The following is an 18,760-nucleotide window of genomic DNA, read 5'->3' as shown; positions in this document are numbered from 1 at the left end:
CCACTTTATGGGTGAGCTGAAGTATATGTCAGTGGGACTCGAGTGAAGGTGATATGGGCAAGAATGTCTCTGGTCACAGTCAGCCGAGAGTTACCTCATTGGTATCACTGTGATCTAAAAGCTCTAAAAGAAAAAAAAAAATCTTAATACCAGTTGCAAGTGAACAGCAGATTAAAAGCCCTGCTGCTGATCTTCAGTCACCTTAGCGTTGAGGATAACAGAAGACATCCAACCTACAGGATCATCAGTCAGGTTCTGACCATCTCAAGTTCTGGCAAATATTTTAATAATTTTCATTATACTGGAGAACGACTGTCAAATTACAGTGTTCACTCTAATATTAGGTTTTACCTAAAGTTTTACATCCATTCACAACTATGAACAATTAGGAATCACTAATTAATTTAACACACTAAGTGCATGTGTTTGGACTTTTGAAGTTGGAGCACTCCACATCCACAGATGGTGGTGTCAAACCCAGGAGCTTCTTCTTGTGAGGCAACAGTGCTTAACTGTTTTTTTTTAAGTTATTTTTTTATTTATTTTATATTTAAATTGTGTTGAATAATAATAACAATAATAATTAAAAAAAATCACTAATTATAACAAATCTAATAAATACAATAAAATCCCTCTTTAATCAGCTTTTGATGTCCATGTTTTAGAATGGTTCGTATATAACAGAAACCATCTAGAATAGTTTTTTTTTTTTTTAAATAAGAACCTCTTTACCATCAAACATTCTGTGAAACAAAAAGCATAAACAATTGTGTGTATGAACTACCACTAACTGTTATGGAAATATGAACTAAACTGAATCACACAAGAACAGGTCGTCTTTGTGCGGTTTAATCTGTTTTGCAAAGAGACAAACGACAGTACAGAGTACTGCAGTCTGCATCACAACTGACCAACAAGAACAACAAGCACCAAATCATTTATAGACACACATTATTTATCATGGTGAGAAAAGCAGAGCTGTACATGTGGGAATATTTAGTACTGAAAGATTATATGGAGGCAGAGCATGACACTGTGGAGCCTTTCATTCAGCCAGGTTAGCCTGACACGGAGAAGAGCAGAAACTTTCCATCACACAACTGGCTACAGATCTTTGTACACAAATATAGTTATATTAAAAAAATAAATTAAATATAATTTAGAATTCAAACAGTTGTTGTTTTGAGCCACCAGATGTCAGTAAAGAGCTTCTATGCATCCTGCAGGCTCTTTCTATAAAGTGCAGGCAGGCAAACCTGCTGCTACTAACTGTTAGAAACATTTAACAACAGACAGAATTTAACAAAGATTTTTTGTTTGTATTCTTAAACAAAAGGCTTTTAATGTGAAAGGATTGAGAAAGTGTTGAGAGTGCAAACAACCAGAGAGTACTGTAATATTGTAATAATTATTATTTTTTCATTTCTTGTTTTTTTTAATATTGTTATTGATCTTTGATCGTTGGATCTAAAGAAACTCTCTTCTCTTTGATGATGTAACGTGTAGTAACTCAGCCTGGGCTCTGTCTGAGTTTCTCCTGTGGATGTCAGATACTCCAGGATATTATGACACAGTGAGAGTGCACATCACATATGTTGCTGCTTTGTTTGAGGCATTATTACAAGGGTTAGTTTGTTTCCAGTGTGGAAATTTACAGGAACTGCAACAGGACCTGAATGCAATATGAGCAGGTCTCTGCTTAATTTCAGGTCAGAAGTGATGCTCTGTAGTGACATCATCATAGTGGGCATCTAATCCCTGCTCAGCCTGACTGGGTTGCGTCTTGTCCACTGATGGATGAGGTTCATTTCCTGAAAGATAAGTTTTACAATGTATCTGCTGTTAACTCATGAGGAGTTCAGACAGAGAGATGAGTTAATCATCACCATATTGATTGTTCAGTGAGTGATTCAGAGTGTTACCTTTGGCTCTGAGTTGATATAAAGATATCATGAGAAGAGTGGACATGAAGTATGGAAAGAACACCACCAGGTGGATGAGCACTCTGAACGCAAGCTGGAGGGAGCTGTAGTCAGGGAGTGGAGCTGTCAAAAGTGGCACAGCAGTGGTGGATCTCACTGTAGATGTGAGTGGAGGTCTGGTTGTAGGTTTACCTGCAGAGAGAATCCCACCTGGTGAATATACCTCAGGTGAATATGTGGATGAAATAAGAGGTGAAATCAGAGTGAAGCTCCTCACCTGTGACAGTGATCCAGCTGGATGGAGACTCTCCATGACCGCTGATGTCACACTTGTAGAGGCCTTCATCAGACCTGGAAACATGCTGGATGGTCATGTGACCTGTAGGCTGCTTCCTGATGAGGGAGCCATCTTTATAGAAAGCAGCTGGGAGGTTGGAGGGAGTGGTCTTTGTTTTACAGAGCAGAGTGACGTCATCTCCCTCCATCACAGGGAGGACAGGACTCTGCAGGATCACTGATCCACCTCAACACAGAGACAAACTACAGCATTTCATCCATTTACACACAGCTTCATCAACACTAACTCCACACACTCAGCTTACCAGTGATTGTCAGGTTAACCATGTTACTGATGACACTCTCTGGACTCACACCAGTAAACTCCACTGTCCCACATGAGGATATAGGTGATGTTACAGGATGAACCAGCTGGTTTTTCCCACCCATCTCTACACTGAGTCCTCTGTTCTGTGCTTGTGTTTCTCCACAGAGTCCATCCAGCAGAGCTGTCGTCCTCCTCACAGCTCAGAGACACAAAGTCTCCTTTAAAGAACTGAGAGCTGCTGGGACTCACAGTCAGACGAGCTGTGATAGAGAGAGCAGGATATTTATTGTGTATGTTTTTTGATCATGAGACAGTTGCCAGTTGACTCCTCTGCTGTGACATATGGTCGTGAAAGTAATTGGTGGTCTGTATTCACAGCTTTAAGAATCTCCCCAAATGTTTCAAATTTGCCCATTTTGAAACAGTGAAAGATGAAACTTCTTCTCTGTTCAGTTTAGAAAAGATAGTTGGGTTTTAAATGTTTCTACTTTTCAGAGCTTTGTTTTCTTTGATGCAAGGGTGAGGTATCTAAACAACATATGTGCTACACATGAAACATTCTTCCTAAAGAAAGAAAGAAAGAAAGAAAGAAAGAAAGAAAAACGGCGTAGGTTTAGCTCAGTTGGATGAGCATGTAGTCATATCAAATCGCTGAGAGTGGCCGGCCCATGTTCGAGTACGACCGTTCTTTAAAAAGAAAGAAAACTTGATGTTGCTGTCATTTAGGTTAGGTTTTTTTAAACATATAAATTCCCCTCTCGCCCCTGCGGGGGGTCTACCCTTCAAGCTCAGGTGAATGAGGCGTTGACAGATCGTTTTTTTCTTTCTATCAATTTTGTTTTTCTTTACTCGAAGAGATCAAATTATTGGTGGAGACAATTCAATAATCGCTGGATATTGGTGGGGACATGTCCCTTCCATCCTTGCCAAATCTACGCTCTTGCATTTTTTATTGTAACAACCAATGATTTATAAAGGAAAATAATGACTATTAACAAGGTTGCCCAAACTTTTGCATCCCATTGTAATTGCCTGTGTATGGTGACAACTTTAATAATCTCTTCAAGTGAGTCAAAAAATACTTTCATCTTTAAACAGCCAAAATTTTTATGCAGACTTGCTAATGAAAAGAAAATGGAGAATTCATATCCATGAAAACAGACAAAAAGATTACTTTTTAAAAACTATTTCACATTTTGCTAAGTCTGCCAGGTTTACAGTGTGACAAAAGAAGGTTACTGACCTTGGTTTGTGGTGCAGCTCAGCAGTGAGATCAGATCTAAAGAGAAATTAAACTCAGGTTAGTTCAGAGTTTCACATTCAACAAGACAGCAGAGGCATGAAAAACACAGAGTGAGCTTACAGAGCAGACACAGCAGAGACGTTTCCTCCATCCTGCTGCTCAATGATATCAGACCAACACTGATATCAGCTCACTGTCATATAAAGTAAAACCCGCCTCCCTCTCCTCCTCTTCCTCTTTGATAGGATGTCAGTATTGTGGTTTCCTTTGTAGTGATCATCATGAAAAGGTTTCTTTGTTTGTTTGTAGAAAAAGAGTTTTAAAGTAATAAAAAAAGTTGTAGGTGAGAAAACTGAACCAGAAAATAAGGCACAATGGATAATAAATTACAGCTGACCCAGAAGGCTGTGGGATGCTTTCACTGACAATCACTAAGGTAGTGGTTCTGAACGTGCTTTAGTTTCCTTAGACTCCTATATTAAAATCCTATTCCTAATCCTAAAATTTCCATCAAGACTAATAAACCTCACTGACAGACCCTTCTGTAAAGGATGTTAGCGGTAGCTTTTGTTCACCTGTACAGGTAAATATTCTGTAGTCACCAGGTTTCTGGGGTCGATGAGATTCACCTGTATATCTCATCTTTCGGGTTGGTCACTGGACTGGCACTTTTCTAACACTTTTCATGTCAAATTGCTCCAATCATCAATCCATTCACCAATCATACACACACTCACGTTCATACTGTACGTTATTCTCTATCTAAGCACTTTGTCTAGCATTCACACACACTCACACTCAAGGTTCAGCCACCTTCCCCATGGATACTCCAACATGCGGACTCAAGTAATCGGGAATCAAACTACGGACATTCTGATTAGTATTCAATTGAATTGAATTCACTTTTATTTATACAGCGCCAAATCACAACGACAGTCGCCTTAAGGCGCTTTGTAAGGTAGACCCTACAATAATACATACAGAGAAAAACCCACCAATCATATGATCCCCTATGAACAAGCACTTTGGCAACAGTAGGAAGAAACCTCCGGCAGAGAGGAGGGGCGACCTCTGCTGTGACCGGTTGGGATGAGAGAAGAGAGACAGGATAAAGACATGCTGTGGAAGAGATTAATAACAAGTATCACTCAATGCAGAGAGGTCTATTACCACATAGTGAGTGGTGACTGGAAAGGAAAAACTCAATGCATCATGGGAATCCCCCAGCAGCCTACATCTATTGCAGCATAACTAAGGCAGGATTCAGGGTCACCTGGTCCAGCCCTAACTATATGCTTTAGCAAAAAGGAAAGTTTTAAGCCTAATCTTAAAAGTAGAGATAGTGTCTGTCTCCTGAATCCAAACTGGAAGCTGGTTCCACAGAAGAGGGGCCTGAAAACTGAAGGCTCTCCCTCCCATTCTACTTTTAAATACTCTAGGAACAACAAGTAGGCCTGCAGAGCGAGAGCGAAGTGCTCTAATAGGGTGATATGGTACTACAAGGTCATTAAGATAAGATGGGGCCTGATTATTTAAGACCTTGTATGTGAGGAGCAGGATTTTGAATTCAATTCTGGATTTAACAGGAAGCCAATGAAGGGAAGCCAAAACAGGAGAAATATGCTCTCTCTTTCTAGTCCCTGTCAGTACTCTTGCTGCAGCATTTTGGATTAGCTGAAGGCTTTTCAGTGAGTTTTCAGGACATCCTGATAATAATGAATTACAGTCGTCCAGCCTGGAAGTAATAATGAGAATCAGAATACTTTATTGATCCCTAGGAAAAAATCTTTTTTGTTACAGTGCTCCATTATAAAAAAACATTAACAAAGACAGACAATACACTAACTAAGAATATCACAATATATACAGGCATATATATACACACATAAAGGTCACTTATTAATAAATAGCTGAAAAAGGAAGAATATGTGCAAAAAGGGTGTAGCTGTTGCAGTAAACAGTGTGTTAAGTGGATGAGTTGTAGAGGGAAATGGCCACAGGCAGGAATGATTTCTTGTGTCATTCTGTGGTGCTTTTCTTTGTCTTCGTCTGAGTCTTTTCACTGAACGTGTGACTGACCAGCATGTCATGGAGTGGGTGGGAGGTGTTATCAAAAAAAATAACACTACGACTTATGTCTCCAATTTGATTGATGGCCCTAGCCTTGACCTTTTGACCTTACCGGAAGTACTCCGGAAGTGTGTAATATGATCCATAAGCGCGACGAATTGCATCCGGTGAGGGTACTCCGGAAGTGTGTATCGGATTCCATATGTGTGACTAATCACGTCCTGTGTGAAAAAAAATTGTTTATCTCTTCCCTGTCCAAGTACAGAGGAACACAGGGCTGCAGAATGAAAGGCTCCATGTTGTCTGTGCATAGAAAAGTGCTGGTCCTCCCCGTTTTTTATTCTTCTCCCTCCACAGAGCCCCCTCCCTCTAAGGGAGAAAACAATTTTTTTGAGGGTCCCATCAGTAACATGGTTAAGCTGACAGTCACTGGTGAGCTGAGTGTGTGGAGTTAGTGTTGATGAAGCTGTGTGTAAATGGATGAAATGCTGTAGTTTGTCTCTGTGTTGAGGTGGATCAGTGATCCTGCAGAGTCCTGTCCTCCCTGTGATGGAGGGAGATGACGTCACTCTGCTCTGTAAAACAAAGACCACTCCCTCCAACCTCCCAGCTGCTTTCTATAAAGATGGCTCCTTCATCAGGAAGCAGCCTACAGGTCACATGACCATCCAGCATGTTTCCAGGTCTGATGAAGGCCTCTACAAGTGTGACATCAGCGGTCATGGAGAGTCTCCATCCAGCTGGATCACTGTCACAGGTGAGGAGCTTCACTCTGATTTCACCTCTTATTTCATCCACATATTCACCTGAAAAGGTGGGATTCTCTCTACAGAAAAACCAACATCTACAGCTTCATCTTTCATTTCTTCTCCCTTCAGCCTTGTGTTCAGAGTGGTCTTCTACCTGGTGGTGCTCTGTCCATACTTAATCTTCGCTGTCCTCACAGTGTCTTTATAATGACACATACCCACAGGTAACCCACAGACTCCACATGTTCATCAGGTTTCACTCACCACAGAGCATCACTCCTGAAGCAGACCTCATGTTCTGTCAAATTTCATATTTCTTATTAATGATTCTATTGTGTCTCTGTGGTTCTCACTTGCCTTCATCTGTCATCTTTATTCTGGAGATGATTAGGATAAATGGACTTTAAAGTACTCTAAATGTACTTATGTGGACTACACTATACTGAAATCACATATTGGGTTAAATTGAGATATATACCATATATATATATATATATATATACCAATTATAGTGAAACATGAGCATTCTGTTTTCAATATTTTTTTTAATCATGTTAAAAAATTATTTAAATCTTTATTCATATTACTGAGAAATGATTCTTTATTAACGTCTCTGATTCTTCTTCATATTTGTTCAAACTCTGCAGAAGAATCTATTCTGTAAGTCTCTCTGAGGCCTGTACAATAACTCATAGATAACAAATTACCATTGTAATCACGCTGCATTTGTTTTTTCTGTATTTGTTCTTTCACAAAAAGTTTACTTCTGAATATAAACTTTGAACAGCTACTCTGTGGCTCTTCAGTACTCCTCTTCATTCTCGTTTCTCCTCCGCTCCACCATCTCTCTTTCTATTTTCACTGGCATGCTTGACTTCCTGGGCTTCTTCTTTGGCACGGGGCCAATTGACTCCGGCTGCCACTGATTTCCTTCGCAGTAATGGGATGCTCTCTGAGTGTCACAACTTTCTTGGGAAATTGGGGTGGTGCTGGAAGAATGGTTAGTCAGAAGGGGGTGTTTGATTTTGTCTGTTGCAGAACTGACTACAGGGATAAGAGAGGGAGGGGAACCTAGAGAAGAAGCAGTATGAACTGAATGGAGGTGGGGTGGAGGCAAGACCTGGGGGTTATTTAGGGCAAAGGTGGGATTGGTGTGTTGGTTCTGGGATTGAAGAGGGAAAGAAACAGGAGTTGAGTCAGCGTGATGTGGCATGCTCTGAAGAAAGCAATGTTGGAGGTTTTTGTGACCATTTAAGCCACTCCCCACAGTGTGCACATGTGCCTGTGAATCCTTAGTATGTTTCCAAAATGTGTTGGCATTTTCCTTTTTCCTATACACATACATGTGACTGTCTTGTGTGTTTTTGCGAGCCTGTTTAGAGCCATGTATCTGTGTATCAGTGTGAACACTTGTGTGGTCAGAGTGTAAGCTTCTGTAGGTGTCTCTGCTGCTGCTCGTGTGAAGTCTTGGGTTTGGGTTGGCGCTGTGTCGGTTTCGACTACGCAGCGAGCTGAAGACCATGGTGCAGCCTGCCACTGTACAGCGATGTTTGATCTTCAGATGGACAGCGTTGTAATGGATCTTCAGTGTTCCTGCACAAATTAAAATGGGATTTTTATTAGGTTGCTACCGAGCTACAAATAAAAACTTATCAGGGCTGAAAATTAAATGGTATTAAATTAAAATCAAAGTTTATTTTCATTAATGCTGGTGTATGATTCAAAAATGAGATCATTAATAGACAAGAGTAGTAGACCTTGAATTAAATCTTGTGGATCTCCATCGGACAGACACAGGTCATTTTTATAGGCTGCTTTACTGGCAGAAAAAAGACTCTCTAAGTATACCATGAAGTACGGGAGTCTAAAGATAGAGTAAGGAAATAGAGAATATTTAATTGGACTAAGGGGAACCCCAAGAAAACAAGATAAACTATATAGGACCCAAAACAGAACCCTGTGGTACTCCAAAAATACTTTGTTATCCAAATTTATAACTAACTGCATGTCTGTAGCAGTACTTGTACATAACCCTCACAGACATGAGTAGAACATGCAAACTTTATAAAATGAGGCCCCAGCCAGATGGTGGATTCAAACCAAGGACCTTCTTGCTTGGAGATAACAGTGCCAACCACCACACCACCATGCTGCAGTTAGCAGGGTTAGGTTAATTAGTGATTCTGAATTGTCGAAAGAGGGTTAGGGTTAGGGGAATGGTTGCCTGTCTCTCTGGGTTTGTCCTGTGACAGACTGGTGACCTGCCAAGGGTGTACTCTGCCTCTCGCCCTAAGAGAGCTGGAATAGGCTCCAGCCCTATGGAATGCCAGGACTGCCATAATGAATTAATTAAATACACCATTAAATAATTAATTAAATGTGGCAATAATTAATTAAAATTGGAATTAATTAATTAAATAAATAGTTATGACACATGTAATTAATTAATTATTGCAACATTTAATTAATTATTCAATGGTGTATTTAATTAATTCATTATGGCAGTCCTGGCATTCCATACAGCCCAACCCGCGACTCTGAATTGGATAAGCGGAAGAAAATGGCGGGATGGATGTTATACATAATACTAGCATGTTTAATGTTAGTCTTGTTTAAGCTGTCAGTAAACCATTTAAGGATGCGTAACTAACATTTACTTTCTATAGTAACAGCATAGATTACGCAGTTAGCCAGTTAGCTGTAACTTAGTTACACAATATCCATCTGATGTTTTTAACTTTGTCATGTCCAAGTAAATTTTGTTATCCGTATAGTGATACTGAGGTATACATTACACATTCTGATCTCTCATTTTTGCACAAGACACTTGATATACAGCACATATAAAAGTGCAACACAAAAATTAAGTCCTATATTATACGATAATTTATAGTATATATATATATATATACATATATATATATTTTTCTTTCAGACTCTATTATTGCACACACACACTCACAAAGGCCTGAGGATCCATACCTTTGTCATAGAAGCTTTTCCCGCAAACGCCACAGCAGACCCTCCCTTTCCGACCTCCTGCAGCAGATGAAGGGACAGAGCAGAGGGTGGAGGGGAGTGGATGGAGGGTGGTAGATGAGGAGTGGGGAGGATGCAGGGAGGAAGAAAGTGAGGCAGTGGGAAGAGGATAAAGGAAAGATGAGGAGAAGGAAGGGAGAGGATGTAGAGAAGAAGAATGGGAGCCTGGCACTTTTTGGGAAATCTTCAAAGGTGAGGATGGAGAGGGGGAGATGGGTGAAAAGACGGAAGAGGAAGAAATGATTGTCGATGGGTTTAAGGTAGGAGAAAGGGAAAAGTCACTCTCGTGTTTGGCTGTTCCCCTCTGAAGGTCATAGTCCTGCTCACTGTGGAAGGAGGGATACCACAGCGAGCGAGGCGGGCTTGGCTTATCGGGGTCTGCTTTGACTTTTACGGCCAGTTCTCCTATACACTGACGTAAGATTGGATCAGTCTCTTGGTCTGTTCTTCCTCCTTCTGGCTTGTGCTTCTCAACCAATTTGCTGCAATGGAACTTTCGTAGAAACTGTGTCAGCTTACTGGGAGGAATAAGCTCCTGATAGAAAAAAAAGATGGTAATTGTAAATGTAAGAAGCTTAAATCTGGAGGAACTTTAATGTAAGAGGTTTCGAGTATTTAAAAAACTTAATATCATTTGATTACCTTAGTGGGAGAAACCAAACAGTGGAAGGCCGAGCTTGGAAAATGGAATGGCAGCAGAAAAGAAAGTCCACCAGCAAACTTTTCAAAATGGCGGACATTATTGTTGTGGTCAGCAGGACTGCTTTTTTCTAAATGACAGACACTGGTCACCATTCGTGAATCTCCTCTTGAACTCCTTAACATCATCGTCGTTCCTTCTTTCGTGCTTGACTGGCAGCTGCTGTGTTTCAGCTCAGGATCAGAGAGGATTTCAGCACCGTCTGCAGTCTGAAGCATCAACTCGACTATGGGTCGCGTCTCTCCAAAGCGAAGGAACTGTTTGAAGATGAGCACTTCTTCTTCTGGAGTCACCATAAACCAGCGGTCCAAAACCTTTCCACTGGGAAACTGCAGAGAACGAAAGCTCTTTTAAGTTTGGTTGTTGGAAAACGTCCATCATGCACTGCCTTTAATCAGTTAATTACTGTAAATCTAAAGTGATGCTTTGAGAGCAAGTGAGGAGAGGTTCCTACTGGCACGAAAAGTCAAAAAGCTTGCTTAGCTGGATGGACTTATTTTTAAACAGTTGTTTTCTAGTCTTACTAACTACTCAAAGTATTTTAGGCTCAAGTCATATTTACATTAACATTCATACTTTACTCTTTACACTTTTCAGCACTTCTTCATCTGAGGACAATTTAAAATCAACATGCAACAGTTGTTTTATAACTTCAGCAGAATGAGTGTACATTATGTGTGAATAGTGAAGAACTAGTCCAAATCTGCTAAAACAGAAGCAGGAGCAGTTTTAAAAACAGAAGTTCAAGTTTTAGTTTTCTCGTTAGTTTCTAAATATCATCCACCTTTTAATCTGAGCCACAGTAATAAAAGCAATTCTTGTTTGATTTTTCCTCTGGGATCTGGTGAAAGGTGTGTACTTCTTCTTACCTGGATTTAGTAAACGCTTACATCTAATTGGTGCCTTTTGAATGCCCCCAAAACTACAAACTCAATTTTGAGAATCCTTAACTTAAAACCCAAAAGGTAAAGAATATACTCATGCTTGCTGATTTACAATTAATTTGTAATTATTTAATGTTAATCATATATTCGTTTTAGCTGTTACTTCTTCATATGGTATCGCAAAGTACAGGTTATTTTAATGTCAGACATTAGATGTTCATATTCACTCAGTCACTACTGTGAGTAGTTTACCTGCAGCATGTAGCCTCTAACATAATCCCCCAAATTCCAGCCCAAAGTGTGAAGCATGTGTCCAACCTGGAAAAGAGAAAAAGTAAATTCAAACGGCTTCTCTGCATTACTACCAATCACACAGGTGCACTTGCTTACCTGCTCTGGGGTCAGGATGCTGTAGAGGCGGTCCAGCAATATCTTGAGACGAACAGGAATGGCCTGAGCTCCGTACAAGACCAGGGAGCTCAGGTCGAACACCACCCCAGGAAGAGCCACCTCCACTGGACCACAGCTGGAGGGAGGCTGGGCCTCGAGCTTCTCCAGTGCTGAAGAGGCAAATACAGTTTCCAAGTTTTGTATTTATAAAAATGAAAAATGAGTTACATCAGTGATAATCTGGTGATTAAAAAATATACAAAAAGGTCAAAAGTGATAAGATGCCTCTGAAGGCCAGCCACAGGTACGACTCACGTGTTTGTCAAAGCAACAGATGTGTGTTTACCATCTACACACTGCAACATTTGTGTGTGCGAGTGTACAGATGCTTACTCCAGATGCTCACACTGATGTGATGACAGCGACACCTGACTCCATGTCACCATAGTGACAGCGCACATCTGCACTCTGAGGGCTAACATGACTACTGACATTTTGTCAAGAAGTTTGTTTTCCACGACTCTGACTCAATACTTAGCTTCGTCAGACACATGACCTCTGTTTTACATATCAAAAAGCACAGTTTTATTTATTGAAATTTATTTAACACAGTTTAATTAAATATTGCCATTTGGGGACTCAAATTTTATTAAACCTATATAAACATTTTTTTTTCAGTCTCCAGGACTTTGCAATACACACATCTGTTCGAATACCTGCATCACGGGGACATTAACCTGTCACCTATATTATGGAGACACAGTTTTTTTATTATCAATAATCATTAAGGCTAATGTTACTGTCCTCTCAAATACAAACAGTGTATGTAACAGTGTAATATAAAATGTGTATCCATGGTATTACCATGTGCCACCCAGCCGTGTCCACAGCAATCACATGACCTGAGCTGTACACTTCCTGGTCTGAAACACACGCAGCTGCAGCAGGATAACGTGCACCTGATGGACTGCCGAAGCACGACACATTTGAAACTTAAACATTTGTATTTTCCACTTTGACATATTTGTAATAAAACACAAATGTGTATGCCTCATTAAGAGAGTCGGTACCTCCTCTGGGTCTGGAGTCATCCTCACGTCTCGGTCCTGCAGTCAGAACAGAAACATCAGCTCAGGCCTCTGATTGGTCAAATACAATGTAACCTCTAGCTGACTGGTCACTGTGATTATTTAAAACTTTTATGAATATTTATCATAAATGTGCTGATGACTTCTTTTTTGCAGACATGATTCACCACTGTTTTAAATACCAACGCAATTGGGTGTAATTGTGAGTGTGATTGATGATAATCAGTTAGTGAAATTCCTTTTTGATAACTGGGTTTTGATCACAACTTATTAAGATTCATATGAACTACTGTTTTAACATAATATATATTATTATATAGCATTATATATTAATATATTAATTATTATTATTATATTCTTATTAATCATTAATGTACAATTTCTTTTCCTTCTTTCTCAGAAATGGTCAGACTTGTTATGTTTTTTATTTTGTTATATACTTAATATAATTTTAAATGATGTTAAACAATCTGTTTTTAAAATGATTTCTATTTTATGCTCATTTAAATTCATTTAATTTAACGTGTTTCCAACTTTCTTGTTTAACAAATCAGATTTTTTTTTATTATTGTTGAGTGAAATCGTTTTTATATATTTGAGATATAATTTTTTCCCCTGATATAGACATAGATAGATATAGACACATATTTTGTTGAAAATGTAGTGAAATTAATATTTAGATGTTCTTTCTTCATGGTTTAAAGTTATTAGAATGTTTATATTATATAAAAAAAGACATACTGACCTTTTTTGCCGATGTTAAATTCTCCACTGATGAACAAAAAAACCTCTTCTTTCTATTTTGAACCTTTTCCTATTTTTATTAGGATTCTTGGTTTTTATTTTCCTTTCCTTGTGGTTCTTCTTGTCTTTTTATTTCTTCATTTCCTTTTTCCGTCTTTCCCTCCTCCTCACTCTGTCTTCTCATTTCTTTCTATCTCTCCAGTACAAAACTCCACTTTTCTCTCTCCCTCATGTATTTATTTTTCTTTTTAGGGCGCTCCATCCTTTGACTCCACCCTCTAGCTACACTCACTGGATGTGATTGGGCCACTTTTGTTCTTTTGTCTCCCATCCTGACAGAATATGATGATTATGATAATGGCAATGATGCTGATGGTAGTTTCATGTTTCTGATGCTTTTCAAGACAGAAGTTGGAAAACTATCTGAAATAAGCAAATAATAATAACAATCATGTGTTGTTGTTTTTTTGTTGAAAACCTGTAAGCCACACACCCAGCATCACCACCACAAAAACGGAGGTCAGAAGTTTCAAATATAAAAATTAAACAAATTTTGTAAGATTTGAAAGATTATGATAATGGCAATGATGCTGATGGTAGTTCCATTTTCCATCTTATGAAAGATGGAAAATGTAAGTCATATATAAAAAATTGAACATTGAAATGAAATATTTCAAAGTTAAAAAACCCCAACAGTATATACAAAATGTAAAAGTAAAAACAATCCAGATGTCACAAGGAGGAGTTAAACTTTGATACTCACAGGTGGGAATAATTTCCTGTGACATTTTGTGATATGGTCAGAAACTTGTAAATAACTCATGAAAGAATAAAGTTACGTTGAAACCAAGCACACCATTGTTTTTTTGTGACATTACCAATAAGTTTGATGTGTCACATGGCCCTCTTCCTATTGAAAAAATAAAAGTTGTATCCAAGATGGCCGACTTCTAAATGGCCACCATGGTCACCACCCACCTTGAGGAATTTGCCCCCTCACATATACTAATGTGCCACAAACAGGACTTCAATATCACCAACCATTCCCATGTTATTGCGGTGTATCCATATAAATGGCCCACCCTGTTTATTTCTCCATGTGCAAAACAAACAAAAATAAATAAATTGCAAAGAAACTCAGAAGCTAGTCAAAAAGAGAATAAAGTACACAACAATATGTGCATTTAGAAAGGATAAGCAAGCCATGCAGTGCTTGCCCAGAAATCTAAAAATCAATTAAAACGTTTTATCTGTTAAAACGAAAATTGTTTCCTCCTTCTTTTAGCCATAGTCCTGGCTGCAGATTTAAAAACTGACATCATATTACTTTGTTTCTTTCACAGGTCATCTAACGTGAGAGACACCGCTCTAAGACTACTAAATAAATAAGGCTGCCCTTGGTGTGTCCATCAGCATCTGTGTCCCCTGAGAAACAGCTTCCCCCAGGGAGGAAGGTTCCCCACCCGAGGGTCAGATTGAATCAGGGTGACAGTGGGACTTCTGCCCTGCAGTTAGAAACAGCAACAAGGTTAAATTGATTATATCGTCCTGAGAGTTTTGTTCTCTCAGAGCTTAATGAAGCAGTCAAGTTCTCTTGTGAATAAAAAGAAAGAAAGAAACGTCACACTGTTCCAACTAAAGGAAGTTAAAGTGTTTTTTTTTTTTTAAAGAATCTGATCTGATCGTCAGCTAAATCTGAGGCATTGGGAGATAATAATAAATGTTTCTGCTGCACAAATATGTAATTTTCTCTTGTTAAGGACTAAGTTTAGTTATTACCTTTCTCTGTGCGTTTCTCAATAATCTTATCTCTGTATAGATCTTTAAAATAACTAAAATTTTAAAATAATTTCCTCCATTGAGCGCTGTAACTTTCCATATCTAAATACTTTGGGTCACATCCAGAAGTTGAATAATCTGAGACTTGTTTTGGATAGTTACTGCTCAAGATTTTTTTTTTTATTTTTAAAGTGATCTGCATATATTTTTGTTCACGTTTTTTCACTACACATTTAATTCTTTCTTGGAGCCTTTTTTAAATTAATCTTAAGATCAAAGAGAGATGGAATTAACTATTTCATAAGACATAAAATAAGAGGACTGATGAAATATGTCAATGTATTTATTGGTGTTAGAATAAAACTAGTGTAATTGATGTTACCACCCAAATCTTAAACAAAGTACTTTTAATGTTTTTAAAAACCTTTAATTAGAACATTTATTTAGGCTTGATTAAGAACCCATTATGCAGATTTAGGATGAAAAGAAAATTTTAAATTAAGCTGTGAATTCAAATAATCCAGTAGACCAGAGTTCAGTTCAGTCCTTCACACCGAGATCAGCAGAAGAAAAAAAACGTCATACCAGAAGCAGAGAGACTTCACAGTTGTTCCTCATGGGAACTGAAACGACCTGAAAAGTTTCTTGTATTGTTGCTGTGAGGTGGAGGCACTCGCATACAGTGAAGGTAGGGCTGTTGGACAGGCTGTCTGTCTGCTGGGATCCAATGGACCTCTTTCCCGTTTTGATGTCGTACTAATTAAAATATCAGACGATAACACCCCGTTAGCGCGTGATCATCGCCGCTCCCTGACATACTTCCTGAGCAGAACCTCTCTGAGGGGTGGTGTTTGAAACACAGCAGCGGACCACCCCCTCTTTCTCCTCGTCCTGATGTGTGTTTGTAAGTCCTGGTCCTGTACTCTTGGCTCAGTCTACAGGAAACTCAGTGAACCAGGTTACACTGGCTCTCCGACACTTTAACATTAAAGTATGTTTGAAACAACACTTTAACTCAAGGTGTTTAAAAATACTTTAGGTGCTTTTGTGAATGAACTTTTTGGTAGTTGCAAATGTTGCTTTTACAGCTTTTTGTTGCCATGTCCTCCTAACTTGTTTGAGATGTGTTGCTGCCATCAAAGTCAAAATGAACTAATATTTTTCTTTAAAAGGCTCATTTTCTTAGTTTAAACATTTAAAATGTTTCATGGATTCTATTGTGAATAAAATGTGGGTTTATGAGATTGCAAATTATTGGAAATTGTTTTTTTTATTCACATTTTACAGTGTCCCAACTTTATTGATTACTTTAGATCAATTCATCTCTAAACACGTGATTCTGAGACTTTTGCAGATGCATGACGAAGTTGACATTCTGCTTCAAACTCAATTCAAATGATCTAAACAGGAATGAAGAATGTGTGGCCCCTAGGTGTGATCCAACCTGACTTTCAGCTGTTCTAAAGAGTTTATTCAAACTAGCTCTTTCCTCAGGCCCCCTGCACATGTTTGGGTTTAGTATTCCTGATCTCCATTTAAACAGCTAATACATAAAAAATTTGCTCTGCTTCCAGCATGGCTTTTCCCCGTCTGTCACTTTTCTGCCATTTGTCACCTCAAACGTTGAGTTCAGCGGGCTCCAGAGGTGAATTTTACATGACACTAAAGACTCTGTGTGTGTTTTGTGGTAAACATATATTTAACAGGACATGTTGAGTGCCTGAGTGTGTCCTCTCTTTCCATCTTCGTTCCTCCCCCACTCTTTGCAGTCCCTTATCCCACCCCCTTTGTATCTGTGTCATTGCTCTGGAGAGTGAGAGGGTTTCTCTTTGTAGTGAGTCCAACTTGGCAGCAATGCAGTCACTGCTGGGAAAGTGTGTGTTTAAGTGTGTGCTTAAATGAAATGTGTGCGCTGTCACAGGTGGAACTAGGACAGCATGCTGGGAGGACTCGGAGATGGAGAAGAAAAGTTTGTGGAGTATTCATAAGGGAGATCGAGAACAGAAACAGGACGCTGACACCTTTTAATTCATTCTTTTTGTACTGATGTTTTGTTTTCTTTCGGTGTTCCAGCCTTTAGTCGTATTATTATTTAATGAACAGGAGGCTCGAACTTGGAAGAAAGTTCCTATGATGTTGATAGAAAAACAAACCCATGAAAAGGCGGCCCTTTCAGGTCTTTAATCCTGTTACAGTTTGAGGATCGCGCTGCGGATTAACGTCTGTCATGTGTGTGAAAGGATAACATGGGATTAAGTTGCTGTTTGACATTTCGCGGTGTCACATCAGACATCAGACTTCAGAGTAGAGGCCGATTCGTCACATGAAAAAAGCCAAGGCTTATTATTAATACTTTAATGTGGCTGCCGATGGGTAACGATACTCCACCCATCTGCAAACGGCAGGTTTGCAATCCTAAAGTCATCCTGCAAATGAGGTAGCTGTATTTACTGATCTTTAACAAGTTTCAGAGGAACGACTATGGTTAAGAAGAAAAACTGGACAATTTTACAGATGATTTAAACCATTTGAGAAGGTAATTACCACACAGTTCTAGTGTACTCTTGAATACTAAGGGCTTCGATTTTGGCACTCTCTAAAGAGAGAAATGGTATAACCTTCCATAACCAAATTTCCACGACCAAAGAACAAACAGAATCAGAACAAACTTGTAGTATTTGAACCTCAAAACTGCAAACCAATTACTTACTCAACAAATATCCAGATCACCATGAACAATATACCCAAGCACTTGGACTCATAGTCCATCAAACACCGTTGAAACACTACTAACCATTATAAGCCTGGGGTTCTCAGATAATTCTTTAATATACCATCAAGGTGCACCTTTTGATTTGCCTTTGACTCTCTGGACTACCATTGAGCCAAAACAATTTTCCCCTTTCAGATCTTCACACCTGCAAATGTCTCAAACTGACTGTAAAGATAAAGTTTGTCAATTTGTTTAGTTTTTGAAGTCCCTGATCTCATACACAGTATATTCTGCAATATTTCATGCATTTAAACATGAAAGTAGTCCTTAACAAATTTGCCTGAACTCTGTAGAGGTTTAAGAATTACAAATAAAAAGCGCAGAAACATTTTGCTTCATTGGAAACCTCCTGGATATTATTCCATGGAGGTTAGCGTTCTGTTATTGACATATGGCCACTCCGTCACATCCTTCCTTTGTAGACTGTGACATTTTAAAGCAAAGGCTTTAACTACGAGAAGAGCCAATATTGTGGATAGATGCTATCAGGTTTTCGTCCCCAGTGGAAATATTTTTACTTCACAGATTCTAACAGTCACAGGAGACATTGTGTTTGTATGTAATTTTCTGGGAAACGCTGAGATAAGTAGCCTCAAGTGCAGCTGCTGGTCACTGTGGCACGAGTCGAAGCGGTTAAAGCCGGCGATCCTGTTGTGTCGCTGCATGCCGGAGCTTATCTTTGTTTCTGGATTACGTTTTTTATCCTCTGAGGGAATTCACAGCTCCTCAGCTGGCCTCAGATTTGTCATTTGAATCTGGTTTTCTATGAGAGAAG

General features: G+C 39.0%; 1 protein-coding gene and 1 pseudogene across 2 annotated transcripts; both read right to left on the bottom strand.

Annotated features, from left to right (window-relative positions):
- Positions 1 to 664: 664 nt before the first annotated feature.
- LOC146523149 (Fc receptor-like protein 5) lies at positions 665 to 2,817 on the bottom strand (annotated as a pseudogene). Its single transcript, XR_014873123.1, has 3 exons — positions 2,525 to 2,817; positions 2,200 to 2,445; positions 665 to 2,114 (listed from the first exon to the last, which is right to left on the bottom strand). The product of XR_014873123.1 is annotated as an Fc receptor-like protein 5 (transcript).
- Positions 2,818 to 7,121: 4,304 nt separating this feature from the next.
- Positions 7,122 to 18,650, bottom strand: LOC146523148 (zinc finger protein basonuclin-2). Its single transcript, XM_085154193.1, has 7 exons — positions 18,599 to 18,650; positions 12,466 to 12,651; positions 11,602 to 11,771; positions 11,464 to 11,529; positions 10,270 to 10,656; positions 9,571 to 10,162; positions 7,122 to 8,181 (listed from the first exon to the last, which is right to left on the bottom strand). The coding sequence occupies exons 1-7, from the start codon at positions 18,648 to 18,650 to the stop codon at positions 7,391 to 7,393; spliced, it is 2,244 nt and encodes a 747-aa protein (XP_085010319.1). The 3' UTR covers positions 7,122 to 7,390.
- Positions 18,651 to 18,760: the final 110 nt, after the last annotated feature.

Source organism: Neolamprologus multifasciatus, chromosome 3 (assembly GCF_963576455.1).
Source record: "Neolamprologus multifasciatus chromosome 3, fNeoMul1.2, whole genome shotgun sequence".
Taxonomy (NCBI): Eukaryota; Metazoa; Chordata; class Actinopteri; order Cichliformes; family Cichlidae; genus Neolamprologus; species Neolamprologus multifasciatus.
Note: the sequence above shows the minus strand (reverse complement) of the source record. Positions and strands in the feature narration are given on the sequence as shown.